The sequence below is a fragment of the Pleurodeles waltl genome, chromosome 3_1 (assembly GCF_031143425.1).
Source record: "Pleurodeles waltl isolate 20211129_DDA chromosome 3_1, aPleWal1.hap1.20221129, whole genome shotgun sequence".
Classification (NCBI taxonomy): Eukaryota; Metazoa; Chordata; class Amphibia; order Caudata; family Salamandridae; genus Pleurodeles; species Pleurodeles waltl.
Window position 1 is genome coordinate 1340966703 of NC_090440.1, and position 14434 is coordinate 1340981136.

Consider the following 14434-nt stretch of genomic DNA (forward strand, 5'->3'; position numbering starts at 1 on the left):
CACATTTGAAAAGGCGCAGCCTATATGTGTACCCTCTACGTAGGCGATTGGCTGGCAAAGGCATACTCGCTCACGAAATGTCAAAGAAGCATGCAGACTAGTGCAAGTTCTGCTCAGACAGGGCTTTTCATTGAACCTAGAGAAATCCTCTCCAGTCCCAGAGTAAGAAAAGACATTCTTGGGTAGAAGCCAAATTTGTGGTAGGCCAAAGCATTTTCAATAACCAAGAAGGTCCTGGCATTACCAGAAAGGGCAACCTCTGACAATGAGGACTGTTATGAAGGTAATGAGAAATTTGCCTCATGCAATCCATTAATTCCCCATTCCAGTGTTCACTGAAGGCCAGCCCAAGTGTTTGTATCCGTCCCTGACACTGGGTAGGGCATTACTAGGGCCACCTTTGCTATGTAGAAGGATTTGGGTTTATTTATATGGGGCAAACTCTTCAAGGAGTGTTCACTGATCCCGTTCACATCACTCATAGAGATCCATGGCCTTCAGAGGGTTATATCCTAGCTTACATGCAGCTGATATCAGCTCTCTGGTCATAATGTGCCATCACAGACTCTGAGATCCCTGATCATTCACTGTATAGTCACTATACACCATGGGATCTGCGGGGCATGTAATTACTTGCCTCTACAGTGGCATACTGGACCATGCTGGTGCTGATCGCTCAGCAACATGGGATGCTTGAGAGTTCAACATGAATAGAGCCTTTCATGATTCTGAGTGGGCTAAATTTGCAGAATACTTTCATAAACTTTCCGGATCTCATGTTATAAATATTTTCAGTTTACTGTTTTTCACAGAATGTAGTTAATCACCAAATTGCTAAAGAAATGGTTTCCTGAAGCAAGCTCTGAATGCCCCAGGTGCCGCGTTCCTGAGGCTGACCAATTACACGTGTTAGAGCTACACATACCTCTCCAGATTCTGGCATGAGGTGAAACACTCACACGAGATTACTGGAATAACCTGTCCTGTACTAGTTGAGCGCAAACTGCAGGTCTTTTCAAACTGTCTATAACTTGGACGGCTGGAATCCAAATTCTGGGACGGGACTCTCCTGCTGGTTAAGCAACCCATATCTTTGAAAAGGAAAAGGAATTGTCTCCTACGTTACCGCAGTGGCAGAGAGCCATATTGAGGTGGGCAGAGGCTGAGAGTAGAGAACTACATGGGGATAAGGTCCAGGCCTTCCCATAGGGGGCTGCTGGGCTTAAATGCTGCTTGAGCTGCATGGTGGGTTTGTGAAAGGCAGCACTGTGCCACTTTGAACCCTCGACAGTCACTTACACAGAGTCTAATCTGCCGACTGTGAATGGTCTCCCCAGTTATGTTCTTATTCTTGTTTGAATAATGCCAGTACACATTTCACCTCCCATCTTTCTACATCCTCATGCTTGTGAAGAAACCTTTTGATAAAGGTTTGCTTAGCGCCCATTAAGTTCAGCCTTCGGGCACTGTCCTCCTGCACGCCCTTGGGTAGCTGCACAGTGTTCAAATTCCTTAATTAATGCTCACAATGGATCTAGTTCTTAATCATACGTTTTGATCCTGTATGGAATGACTTGGGGCCTGATTTTGATCTCAGCTGAGGGGTTACTCCGTCGCAACGGTGACGGATATCCCGTCCACCGAAATCTAAATACTATTGTTTTCTGTGGTATTTCGATTTTGGCAGAATAGATATCAGTCATTGTGGCGACAGAGTAACCTCTCTGCCGAGATCTACATCAGCCCCTTAGTTATTCTTTATTCACTATATTTTGGTCCGTTTAGTACATGTTAAGAGTCCTACCTTCCGGCTTGCTGTGCAATGTTGCAACGATTGTATTGAAGCCTGTGGACGGATATTAAGTCCTCTATCACTTTGCAGGCCTGGTTGTTAGATTATGTTTGCAATTTTGTTGACCTGTATATTGCAGACAGCGTACCGTCCCTATTGCTGCTTATCATGAAAAGCTCAATAAAAATACTTTAAGAAAGAGACCAGTCCAAGAGTGGCTCCATTTGCAGTGGTAAAAAGCAGAAGTTGAGTGATCTAGTGTTTGGGAATATGCAGAAGGCAATTCAGTCATCAAATACACAGAGAAGATTACTGTTGGCACAGTCTTCAAAAAACAAACTACCTCTGTGACCTTCGCCGCAGATACATTCCACATTAAGTTGGGAGCCCACATGGGAAACCTGAACGTTAGGATTTTGTGGAGTCCAGTGGAGGCGATAAAACACATAACTGTGTTGAATCTGAAAACAGTCTTTTTAGCAGTAAAACCCTTTTATTCCCAGGTGAGAGGGAAACTGTGTAAATACACAGACCACACAACCACAAGGCTTTGCTTCAACAGACAGAAGAACATGGTCACATGCGCTATCCAAGCTGGCCCAGGACATTTGAAAATGGGGCTTTCAGAGAAACATAACCCCACTAGCTATACACCTGCCGGGTTTATAAAAAACTAGAAGCTGACAGACTAAACAGGCTTGAATGGGAGCTAAAGCAAGATTTGGTGGAAATGACCTTTCAGGAATTGAGCATACCTGAAATTGACCCATTTGTAACACAGGAAAATGCAAAATACCAAATCTTTGCGTACAGATACCAATGCCACCTGTCCCAGGGGAATGCTTTATAGATTGATCAGGGAAATCTGCTTATGCATATACCCAAATCCCATTATTAATAATCTAGGCAAGACAGATAGGGTTTTCAGTCCTGGTGAAGATGGCTTATATAAGGGTGATGAGGCTGCAACTTTCTCAGGACCTGTTAACAGTGCAGAAAGGGCAGGTTTTCACCTAGAGCCATCTAGGATCATCTTAGGTCTCTTAGACAGTAGGGCAAGGGACACTATTTTCCTTAGGTACCTGACTCACCAGGATGTAAATGTTTTAAATTTTGCAGCCAACTGCCAGACCACAAGACTTTTGGGCCCCTCTGCGCTCTCATCTGTCAAACCTGAATCCTGACTAAGAAATACACCCTTCCTAACTTAGGGGCTGCTTCACCAGCTACCACAACAATCAACAGGTTGTCGTTGCAGGTCACATTTAAGCATTTGTCTATAAGTGTATTGAGATTTGTGGAGATGCAAATGTATAATGGAGACCCCTGCCATTTCATTGTTAGTTAATTTGTGTGTACTGTCTACCTACTCACAACACACACTTCAGTGTTCAGTCATCATGCCATGATTTGTTTTGTTGCATTTGAGATTGTAATGTAATTCTTTCTAAATGTGTAAATAAAAAGATTAAAAAAAAGAATTGCTAAAGGTTCACCTATTACCCATGGTGACGTATACTGCAGGGAGTGTAGAGATAGGTTTTTTTCTACACACCAACCATCAAGAGATTCCTAGAGGGGGCAAAGAGGGTAGCACCACCAAAGTCAGTACCCACACCCAAGTGGAATCTAAACTTACAGCCGATGAAGCAGTCCTCTGAACTTATTTATAAGACTCTAGCTTGAGTGCTCGATGCGCGAGACAGCTTTCCTAATAGCCCTCACTTCATTATGGAGGGTTAGCTAACTACAGGCATTCGCAACATAAGATGCCTACTGATATAAATACAAGTTTAGAGTGCTCATGAGGATGAACCTGCAGTTTCTCGCAACTTTTTTTTTTTTTTACATGTTCACATTAGTTTACTACACAGTTACCAACTTTTTTCCACCGATCATAGATGCAAGCAGAAAGGACCTACACATGCCAGACATGAGGAGGGGAGTTATGTATTACCTGCAAAAAGAATGAGGAAGTGGAGCCAGTTCTTTATTTCCTTTGCACCAGCAGACAAGGGGTCACCCATAACCTAGAGGACCATTGCATGATGGATAGTGAAATCAATTTAAACATGCTATAATAAAGAAGGGTTAGCAAAGGGAGAGAGACAAAGAGCCCATTTAACAAGTAAGAAGGGAGTGTACTGCCAATCATCTCTTATGTGTTTATAAATGATATCTGCAAGGCAGCGACATAGTTGCCAATACTTTCCTTAACAAAGCACTATTGTGTGGACATTTTAGCTAACAGAAAGTGCTAGAGAGTAAGTAGTAAAACATCTGTCTGCAAATAATAACTCATTTCAAACCAGGAGGGGCAATACTGCTACAAAATCAATACACAGCAGTGGAATCTAGAAATAATTTTCTGGATTCACTTACGACCCTTCCATCTCCCCACAAATTAGGTGATTGAGAGACAAGGCATGGGAGATTAAATACAGTAGAAACAAGAATGCTAAGGATTAACTGAAGTCACCAAAAGGGAATGGTAAGGATGGACTACCACCAGGAGGTGGGCATTGGTTCCCAAGGGAAATAAGACTAGAGAGAAGAAAATTCTAGACCCAGTAACTATATGCCAGAATAATGCCCAGTATGTGAATGCAGAAAATATTTCAAGCTACAAGTTTGCTCCCACAGGTGAGTAACAATTTTCTTAGGATTCAGAAGTTTTCTGTGAAACACGTTCAGAGATAAAGGAGTGTCTGTTCAAAATATGTAAGGAGAGTGTTATCAGTGTAAATATCTGTAGAATCACAGGTGTCTCATGAGTTGTGGCTTGTGTGTATCAGTCATGTGCTGGGGATATACATCAGTCTAAGTGTATATAGCATTGGGAGTGCAGGAATGTGGATGCCTTTCAAGAGTGTAGATAATAATGTGGCATCTGTAGTGCATGGATTGTGTGTGTGTTGGGTGAGTGTTTCACGTAGAGTGTTTTGTGCATCCTTGAGCATGTATATTTGTTAAATGCATGGATTTATCTCTGTAGTTAAAAACAGGAAAACACATGCCTCAGTCCTGATTCTCACTGCTGCAGCAGATGCCATATCACTGAGCCATATAACTTAAATCCTTCTGATGTTAGTCTAACATTCCCCCCCGCCCCCCATCACCCACATGCAAGATCCTTCGATTTGGATCCAGTGTGCTGTCCTTGATTTTTCTGTTCAACCAGTTGCAGTGCTCGGAGTTTAGCCATTGGGTTTGCGTCTACCCTTATCCCAGACGTCCAAGCTTTACCTCATATTCCTCTTCATCTTCCTCTGGTGAGCGTTGAATGTCTTTGAGGGAACTGCCCAGGCCTGTGGGGCTACTGCCTTCAGATTCCCACTCCCAGTCCATCTCTTAGTGTGAGTCTGAGATGACTCTGTGTTGGGGGTTACAAGTTGCCTCCCTCAACATGAGGGGTGTTCCCCCCTCTACCCCTAATTTCGGTAATTTTCCACAACTTTGGCCTTAGTGTCCTCCTCACACTACTCCAGTCCAGCTGCTCATTGGCATGGTGCCCAGCTTTATTCTGACCCTCTGCCTGGTGCTAACACATGCCCTTTAGGCGTTCTCAGTGCCTGGTGCTGATTCTGCTCAGATGAAGCCTTTCCACTGTTCTTTGGCTCCCTCTGGTGCAAAACTAAGTGCCAAGGCACCTTCAGATCTGTCGGCCCCTCCTGGTAATTCCTTTTCAGACAACCTCGCTGGTCTTGTTCATGTCGATTTGATGTGGACTTATTAGGTTCTGCTGCCTAGTCTGTTTCTTTGGCTTCCACTCCGGCATCGTTGGTAGGATGATTTTGTACTCCTCAGTACCTTCTGTTTCTCTTTGTCCTTGGTGCTAACAAACCTTTTTGAATGACACCATCATTCAGTCAGGATTTGTGTGGCCGATGAGGCTCTTCTATGTGTGCAGCCTGAATTCCAAGATTCCAGATGTACTTTGAACACCTGTACCACCTTCACGGCATTGTCCTTACCGGTGTCATGTTACAGTGACTATGTTGAGAAGGTGAAAGGCCAATCTTTTGGAAGGAGTTATGCATTGAATTCTATTCTGCCAGTGATTTGGTCTCTGAATGCAACTGCAGCCTAGATTGGTCATGAGAAGTCCATTCGGAGGACTTCCTATCCTTCATGTCTATCTTGTTTAAGGTGATTTTGGTCTTGAAATTACCCTTACCTGTGGTGGAGATAGAGTTGGACTTGTTGACAGAAATCCTATTGCCTTATTTTACTTTAACTGGAAACCCTCCTACCCTTCTTAGAAGTGCTCAAATTCCGTGTTTGCGTGGTCTGGGATAAGCCTGCCTCTCCTGCACACATTGCACGCTGTTACTGCGCTGTTGAGGATGAGTAAGCCTTTTATTGTCTTGACCAATAATTGAAGACCTGGCGTGGCCTCTTCCTTTGGTCCCTGTGACTGACGGCACATCCTTGCTCCTACCTCCTCACCTTTGCTGGTTGAAGAAGCATTGGGGAGCATTTATTTTGTCGATGGTGGGGCTACCCCCATTCCTATAATGCGGAGTGCTCCTAAACACTTTAGGAGATGGCAAATATGGTGGTTCCACTTCTTTCAGATAATCATTGGTACTTTATGGAGGTATTACGTGATGGGTGTGGAACCTACATGCAGCTTTTCCAATCTGGCCTTGAATTGGCAGACTCTGTCCACAGGACCATGGTTTCATTGGTATCCTTGAATCACTTTTCCTGTTTGTGCTACTTTGATCTCCCCGCGGAACTCTGGCTGCCCTTTTGGTTTTGTTCTTTGATGTTTCTTACTTCTTCGGTGCATGAGATGGGCGGTCTACAGTGGGCACTGGTTTGTGGGGTGAGCTCTGTCTAGTTCAGATTCCCCCTCCCACTTTACTATTTCCTTCTCTTTACTTCGGGCTTCACTTGCCAGGCTGTATTGGTTGAGTGGATAGCGTGTTTCCTGTTTGCTATTCTACCTCTCTACTTGGCCCGGTGGTTTTTGCTGTTGGCTGTGGGTCCACAGACGCCATATTAAACGCGTGTTGTTGATGTAACTGTTTTTTAGTTCACTATGGAGTTTTCATTTTGGACTGCGAGGTGTTCCCTCCCCCCCCCCCCTCCTACTGTGGTGGTGAAGGCTCTTGCCTTTCTGGGTCCTATTTGGCTGTTTTAAAGACGTCTGGTTTGCTCGTAACCCTGGTTCAACTCACCATCTGGTGTTGAAGTGTCCACTTCTTTTCTTTGGGTGCCTTTATCTCCAACGATCTGCTTTAGCTTGTCTTTTCCATGTTTCTTTGTTTGTCCTCTTGGCATCATCAGCAAGAGCTGCTATGGACAGTGTGGCCTGCTTGTTGTTTGGCTGGTTAGTGCCCTACGTCATCACCACCTGTTGCAGTTGGCCGTTGTCTTGGAGTCAGATTACTGTAAGATGCGTCCTTGTTGTCTGTGCCCCTTTCGGTCTCACCCTGAGCAGCAGCGTTCCATGGTTTTTGCTGTTATTCTTTCAGGGATCTTGATTTGTCGCTTGGTCGGAGCAGTTGCACCCTTGTTTTTACTGTTCTATGGTTCCCAGTTTTCAGTTAAACCGAGTCCTCTTTTTTTGTGGGGTGTGGGAGAGTGGATTGGTTTTGATTTATACTTAGTGAACATAACTTCATTTTAACTGTTATTAATAGGACTTCTAAACGTTTTTTAAACACTTTTAGTGTCCTGTGATCACACGACCGTGATGAACAAAAATGTGTCTGCATTCATTTTAAGAGAAAAAAAATCAAAAATTCCCTGTGAAATCAGGGTTTCAACATCATAATGACAGCTCCATTCCAAAGATCTCAGTACAACAGGACCATTGTTGTCCACCTCTTAGTCAACATTCTGTTCATGAAAGATGGAATCATACCACTTCAGTTCAATTTATCGTCAACAACCTCTTCCTTTTACAAGCAAAACTTATTTTATTTATTTTTTCAGGATAGCAAGGTTTTTCTTTTTCAAAACCCTACGTTCTCAGGCACATAATTTTTATTCTGAACTTTTCTTCTGCAGGCAACTGATTGTAGTATTTCACTTGGTGTTTTTAAAAAAACAATTATTTATTTGAAAAAGAAAAACTTGTTTCAAACTGCCTGCCCAAAATAATCACATAATTTAATGCTACTTGCAAATGGATAACTTGGAACATGTACTGTGGTACTAACTTACCATCTTGTGGTTCTGGTGACATTTGCAGAAATCTTTTCCTTCACCCTTGTGGCTTAGTTCACCACCATGTATGGAAGAACAAGACTTAGTTACATGGTTATATTTATATGCATATGTTGATATGTGTATGATGGCTACAGGCATGGATACATGAAAATATTTGTATGGGTGGACTTGTCATTCAACTGCCAATTTATAGGGTGCTTTGTTTTTTCCCCAATAAAAAAAGCTTTTTCCTCCGCCAAATGCAGCATTGATATCCAGTTCCATGCTAATTGTCTTGTTTCTTGCATCTGCCATCCCTGGCATTCTCTCTTATTGGATCATTTTGTTAAATGAAACAGTCCAAAGTTTTCCTTTGGAAACTTATCTCTACTTTTTTCAGAATTTACATTGTTACCTAAACATCTATATACATGCGTTTGTTGTAGTTTTACTGTATTTCTCGCTGCTTAGTCGCTTTCCTCTTGATACAATCTTTTAGTCCAGAACTCGAGTCCCTTCTTCCAAATGTGACTAAAGGATTCCATCTACTGCGAAGGATAAGATGACAAATCCAAAGAAGCTTTTGCGTGTACGTCAGAGTTCTTGAACAATCTAGGTTTAGGTTCTCCAGTTATTGTGGATTCCACACACCAGTAAGGGTTTAAAATACTACAATGTAGTTTCACACCATCATATTTCTTATTGGTTGGAAGGCAAGTTTTTCTTCCCTTTTTTTTTTCTAAAGGGAAATCATTGTGCACTAGGAAAAGTGTTCAAGAAGCCATTGGACACTTATCTATCTTGTTGACGCCTACAAGTATAGCTTAAAATTGCTTTAGCCTTCTGCATATATGACCAATTCTAATGTTGTAGCCAGATAGATAAGCCTCTTTCGCTTCCATTCTTTGCAAAATGAGTCATCTTGTTTTGTTCAGTTAATGAAGATCCCTTGTTAGAGAACCATGGTACTTACCTCTAGCAAATGGTCTCTGTCAAGGGTGTCAAATCCATAAAATGTCCTGTTGGGTATTGCGCATCAAAGCTGCTTCTTATTTCTAAACCCATTCAATTTCACATTGAAGTTTAATTATTTTTATACCATATTTGCTTAAAGACGAAAAACTGAACACAAATATTTCCTTTATACAGGCATCCTGGTTTTGCTTTATGTGGAAAGTCTTTATCTTAAAAAATATTCTGCGGTTGTAAGTGTGGGTCGGATTATCGCTGATTATGAATTTAAAAAATAGGTGTTAAATGCAAGTATTTTTTTATCTGTTTATATAGGAATAATGTGTTAGCCACACTAAGTGAGAGGTGGACTTTGCTGTGTACAGTGTGAGCAATTTCTGAATCAGTAGAAGTGATGTCTTCACTCAATAACTGTACTTCTTGCTTTTCCAGAGTCAAGAAAGTGATTCCTCTGAGACTTCCATACGAGGTCCCCGTATCAAACATGTCTGCAGGCGAGCAGCTGTAGCTCTGGGTCGCAAGCGAGCTGTGTTTCCTGATGACATGCCCACTTTGAGTGCCTTACCTTGGGAAGAGAGGGAAAAAATATTGTCTTCCATGGGCAATGATGGTGAGTTAAAATGATTGCTTTGATCAGTAACCTTTATGAACATCAGTTTGTTGCTGCTTCATCCCTCTACAAAGGTGCTTTATTTTTCATCCTAAGCACCTCAGTCTTGTTATGATTGCTAAATAGTTGAGTGCAGTGAAGCAGACTAGGTTTAGAAGGTACTCCAGATAGTTTCCACAGCTTTGCAGAATGCCAGCAATATGGTGCTGTCGGCATCTTGCCTAAGCTTGATAGGAACACAGCCTATTTTGGGCTAGATTTCAAGTCTTTTGAAGTAATTTTCATTAGTTTGTCTAAAGTTCGAGTTTTGCATACACAGTGCACCAGAGCTCTGTAAAACATAGTTAAAATAATGAAACTAAACGTCCAAGAAAACTTAGTGTGCTATCTCCAGAGACCACCCACTTAGCAGAAGCTTACTGCTTTCTGGTAGTCCTGCTTCCTGGTCATCACAACACCCTGTCAGCTTGTGTGCGGGAGGTGCTACTGCTGCGGTGCCACATCTGATGTGTTTTTTCAAGTTTAAGCCTAAGCTGGTGGCTTTTCTCTTTTCACAGTATGTATCCCTTTCCACACTGCTGTCGCTAAATCCCTTTTTAAGGTCTGGTTAAACTACACTCTAGAGCAGCCGCCATTTAGGCCATTGCCTTGAGACATACAATCACATCTTGAAGCAACCCAAGGGAGTATTTCAGTTTCAACACTTGGGTGTACCCTAATCGTTTCTATGAAGTGCATTCATGAAAGGCACAGGAGACTATATTACCTCTGGAGAATAGCACTTTGGTCACATTCAGTTCTTCATTTAATACATGTGTTACATAAAATAGTAATATTTTATTGTTTTCACCAAAAGGCATATTTCCTTATATGGCAAAACAAACCCAATTATTATGGACGCCAATGGCCCTGTGGCATCCCTAGCTACCATATTCAAACTGCTGCTGAAATAAAGGTAATGCGTACATGATGCCTTTGTACAAGTCAGGTCTGTCATATTCTTGAAAATGCATACCAGACCTATTGGGTTTGCCATTGCGAATGTTATTGTTGTGAATGCCATATTTCTTCAGAAGTTGTGGATTACTTTTTCCGGTCTTTCCAAGTAGTAGGCAACAGTGATGTGGTTCTTTTATTTAAAAGAGGATGGATTGCTATGTATGTAACTTTTCCTCCTTTCTTAATAGATAAGTCATCCATAGCTGGCTCGGAGGATGCAGAGCCGTCCACCCCACAAAGTAAACCCATGAAGCCAGTCACAAGGAGCAAAACTCCGGTTGACCACCCTGTGAAGAAGGGCAGGCGCTCCCGGCGCTGTGGCCTATGCCCAGGGTGCCAGGTTCCAGAAGACTGTGGGCTCTGCACAAACTGCCTGGACAAGCCCAAATTTGGGGGGCGTAACATCAAAAAGCAGTGTTGCAAGTAAGTGTCCTTGTTCTTCCAGGATTCACATACTCTATTCTACTTCCTGACTCTAGCATTTGCGACAGTTTTTCTGCAGTGTGATCTATGTACAATCTGTTAGTAAAATCAAAAACCTCCATAAACACTATTGACTTTTTCATGAATAGTTTGCTATACCACCACCACACAATTATGTCCTATAAACACTAAAACCATCACTGTTTCACCTCGTTCTGTTTATCAGCAAAGTTTGAGCTACTTCTGCTATACCTGTTCTGTGTGTGAGGAAGCACTTGTGCTGTAGGTAATCTGTATGTGAGGGACGTGTGCACTGTTACTACCTGTACTGACCTTTTTCAGTGTAGAAACTAGGCCTGATCTACCTCTGTACCTGCTCAGTGTGCACAAGCTGTGTCATGGTGCTCTGTGCTCAGTCTGAAGGAAGCTCCCAGTACTGCTGGATTCTGTACCTTGTTTCAGAACTCTGTTTTCTAAGCATACAGATATGTTTAGCACTGAGGTTGTAATGGGATGAACAAGAATTAAAGACTCATAATGCACATGATTTATCGCTATATTAACTTGGAAGGGTAGAGTGGTTTCTAAAGATCCATTCTTTTGCCTTCCCTAGATAGACATTAAACACACAGATGAGAAAGAATAGGTTTCCTATCACATATGGCCACCTATTTGGGGACAGATGTGATTCTGGGAAAGGTAAGGCCCTCGTCCACAAATTTTGGCATGCTTCAGTTGGACGTCCCACACCTCGACTCATTTGAGTCCATGTGGGCTCAAACAAAAATGTGGGACAAATGTTTTTTTTTTTTTTTAGGAAAAAGTTTTCCTTATACCAAAGGGTTTGTGAGGTTGGGCTCATAGGCTGCCAGAAGACCGTATGCAGCCCCCCACACCCCCTGATTTTTATCCTCCAGATGCCAACAGGTAAATACAAATCCTGCCTGGCTTAGCCAGGATCCACAGCACATATTTAACCAGGGTGTGGAATTTTGTATGGCTGAGAGATTGACTTAACAAGTGGTGTTTTATATTGAAGCATGCACTTTAATCATCAGTTGACTATCCCAGTTTCACAGTGATTTCAAGCACCATAATTTCTTTAGTTAGCTATGAGAGTTTTGTTTGTTTGTTTGTTTTTTAAAAGGCAGTAAAACCTATTCTATGTGCAGGAGAGTCCTTTCTTAAAACAAGCTCAACTTCACTTAGGAAAAAAAACCTATTACCGTAAAAACGATGGTGTTTTACATAGCAGGAAATAGCTGAACTGACTGTAAAGCCCATCCCTAAAAAATGATGGTGCTTAAATACAAAGATGAAAAAAAGACAGGCAAGTGAACAGTAAAGCACACCTTTTATATACATGATCAGTCATACAAAATAACTTGCATATTCAATTGACATTGTGGCCTAGTGTTTGCAGAGTTATGTCTTCCTCTATTTGCTCACCCAACTTTTGTTGCTTTGATGGATAAGAGAATGAGCCCAGGGCATCTTGTGACTGGTATTTTCTGGTGATTATTAGTTTGATTGTGTGCTTGGTGTTGTGATAAAAGCCACTGGTCCAGGACAGTAAAAACACAGGAGAAAAACAATATTGCCCAAAGAGGCTGCACTAAGAAAAGCACTATTTCAGACGTATAAATTGCAAAATTCGTCCGATCTGGATAAAATCCTAAACTCTGGCAGATTTCCATCTATTGATTAAATGCAGTAAAAGCTCTACTTTTCTGAAACTTTACATGCTTGAAATGGAATCAGAGAATTGTACTGGTGATTTGTTCATGTTTATTTTATTTTTCAAATTGTCAAGTGTTGGTTTTATATTGTTTTATGCAAAAGCCTCTATAATTTTTGCACGGCAATTGTACCTCCGTTCACTGTGATAACCATTTAGAAGTAAGGTGCACCTCTTTAAAATGCCCTTAAATTGATTTCTTCATGTATTTGGTAATATACATTTAAAAGAGGAAATAGTATAGAATTTTGCTGATTCTTGCCGTTACTTTTATGGACCTTGACATAAGTTACAAGCATAGCCGCTAGATTTATTAGCCACGTGGCAGCTTTGCATAGGATGGATATTGGATATTCCGCCTAGGTCTGGTAATACCCGAGAAGCTAATGGGTGTTAACTAGGGGACAGGGACAATGACATTTTATAAACCCTGATTTTGATTTAGTACATTTAACGTCCCTTTCCCCATCTTTTAAAAGCTCTTAACCTTGTTGACCTTCTAAGTGAACCAGATTAAGTGGTTTTGTAGGATGAGCGGGCTGTTACTGAAGCTTCATTGTCCGCTGCTAAGTGAAACATGGGAAGAAAGAGTAGAGGGGACAAAGATGAGCTCCAAAGGTATAATTCATCAAGTAGTTATCCTACCTTGATGTGTTCTCTGCATTTTGGTACTTTGAAAGTTCTCAAAAGAGGTAGTTTTTGAATCCCATGTATAACTTCTCCCCGCCTTGGCGACTTCAAGTCTCATCCTCTTGCTCCCCACCTTGTGCCAGAGAGTAATGGAGCCCCGGTTCTACACCAGACTGCTTTTTTGGCCCCTGAGAAAATATTTTTGAATACCCTTTCCCTGTGACATCGGAAATAAGCCCCTCAAGTTCCACTAGATGCATGAAGAAGCATAGGGGGCACAGTATGAGGACTCAGAAGTCAGTGAGGCCCGCACCAATGTGTAGGTAGAAGGCAAAGTGAAGCAGACAAAGCTGAGGATAAAACTGAAGACCTTGGACTCCAAAGTCCGTCAAGGCAACCCGGATACCGAAACAACCATCAGCAGAAGGAAAAGACAGAATAAAAGAGTTGCGGCTTGAATTACCACAGCACCGATTGGAGCAGACCTTCAAAGAATGACACAGCTCTGAAGTGGTTCAAGATCTGTACAAGGGAAAAGAGTCCAGGATGAAGAACGATTTGACTCCAAAGAGAATCTCCCCGCTGACTCTCCACACCGAACAAAGAGCAATCGATGTTGAAAAGAAGATAGACTCAAGGCTCAAATGGCTTGCATGCAAAGTAGCTTAATGACTTCCTCAAGAAGTACAGGATTCCTAGGCAGAGCCAGGGAAGTCAAAACAATTGTAGAGGGGAGGGACTGAGGAGCTAGAATCACCCAGAACCCCATAAAGAAGAGGACCTCCTACAAAGAGGAGACTCCGTGTGAGCAGGCAGAGTATGAAAGTGGCATTGAAGTGGTTGAGAAAATTCCTGAGTCACTTTCCAGAGGAAAGCATTAACACATACTCATCCAGATCCTCACCACCAGATGACATCTCTGTGTAACATTCCATAATCAAAAGAGAGCAGGCAATGTACGGTATACTGCTGGGGTAGGAACAGAGCAAGTTGTATGTCTTCTTGGAGACCTTGGTATCAGCACAGAGGAATAACCTGTATCCACCACTGCTGCCAAACATTCTTAACAAGGGAAGAGAAGCTTTCAAGGACTCAGCTTTTTGCCAGG

The 14434-nt window shown here is 42.1% G+C and overlaps 1 protein-coding gene across 2 annotated transcripts in view; it reads left to right on the top strand.

Annotated features, from left to right (window-relative positions):
- The window catches only part of KMT2A (lysine methyltransferase 2A), a 1244888-nt gene that overhangs the window by 199885 nt on the left and 1030569 nt on the right, over nucleotides 1-14434 (top strand). For both annotated transcript variants that reach the window (XM_069224744.1, XM_069224745.1), the window contains exons 4-5: nucleotides 9359-9536; nucleotides 10724-10958. In XM_069224744.1, the coding sequence (XP_069080845.1) occupies nucleotides 9359-9536; nucleotides 10724-10958 (413 nt within the window). The remainder of the gene's footprint in view (nucleotides 1-9358; nucleotides 9537-10723; nucleotides 10959-14434) is intronic.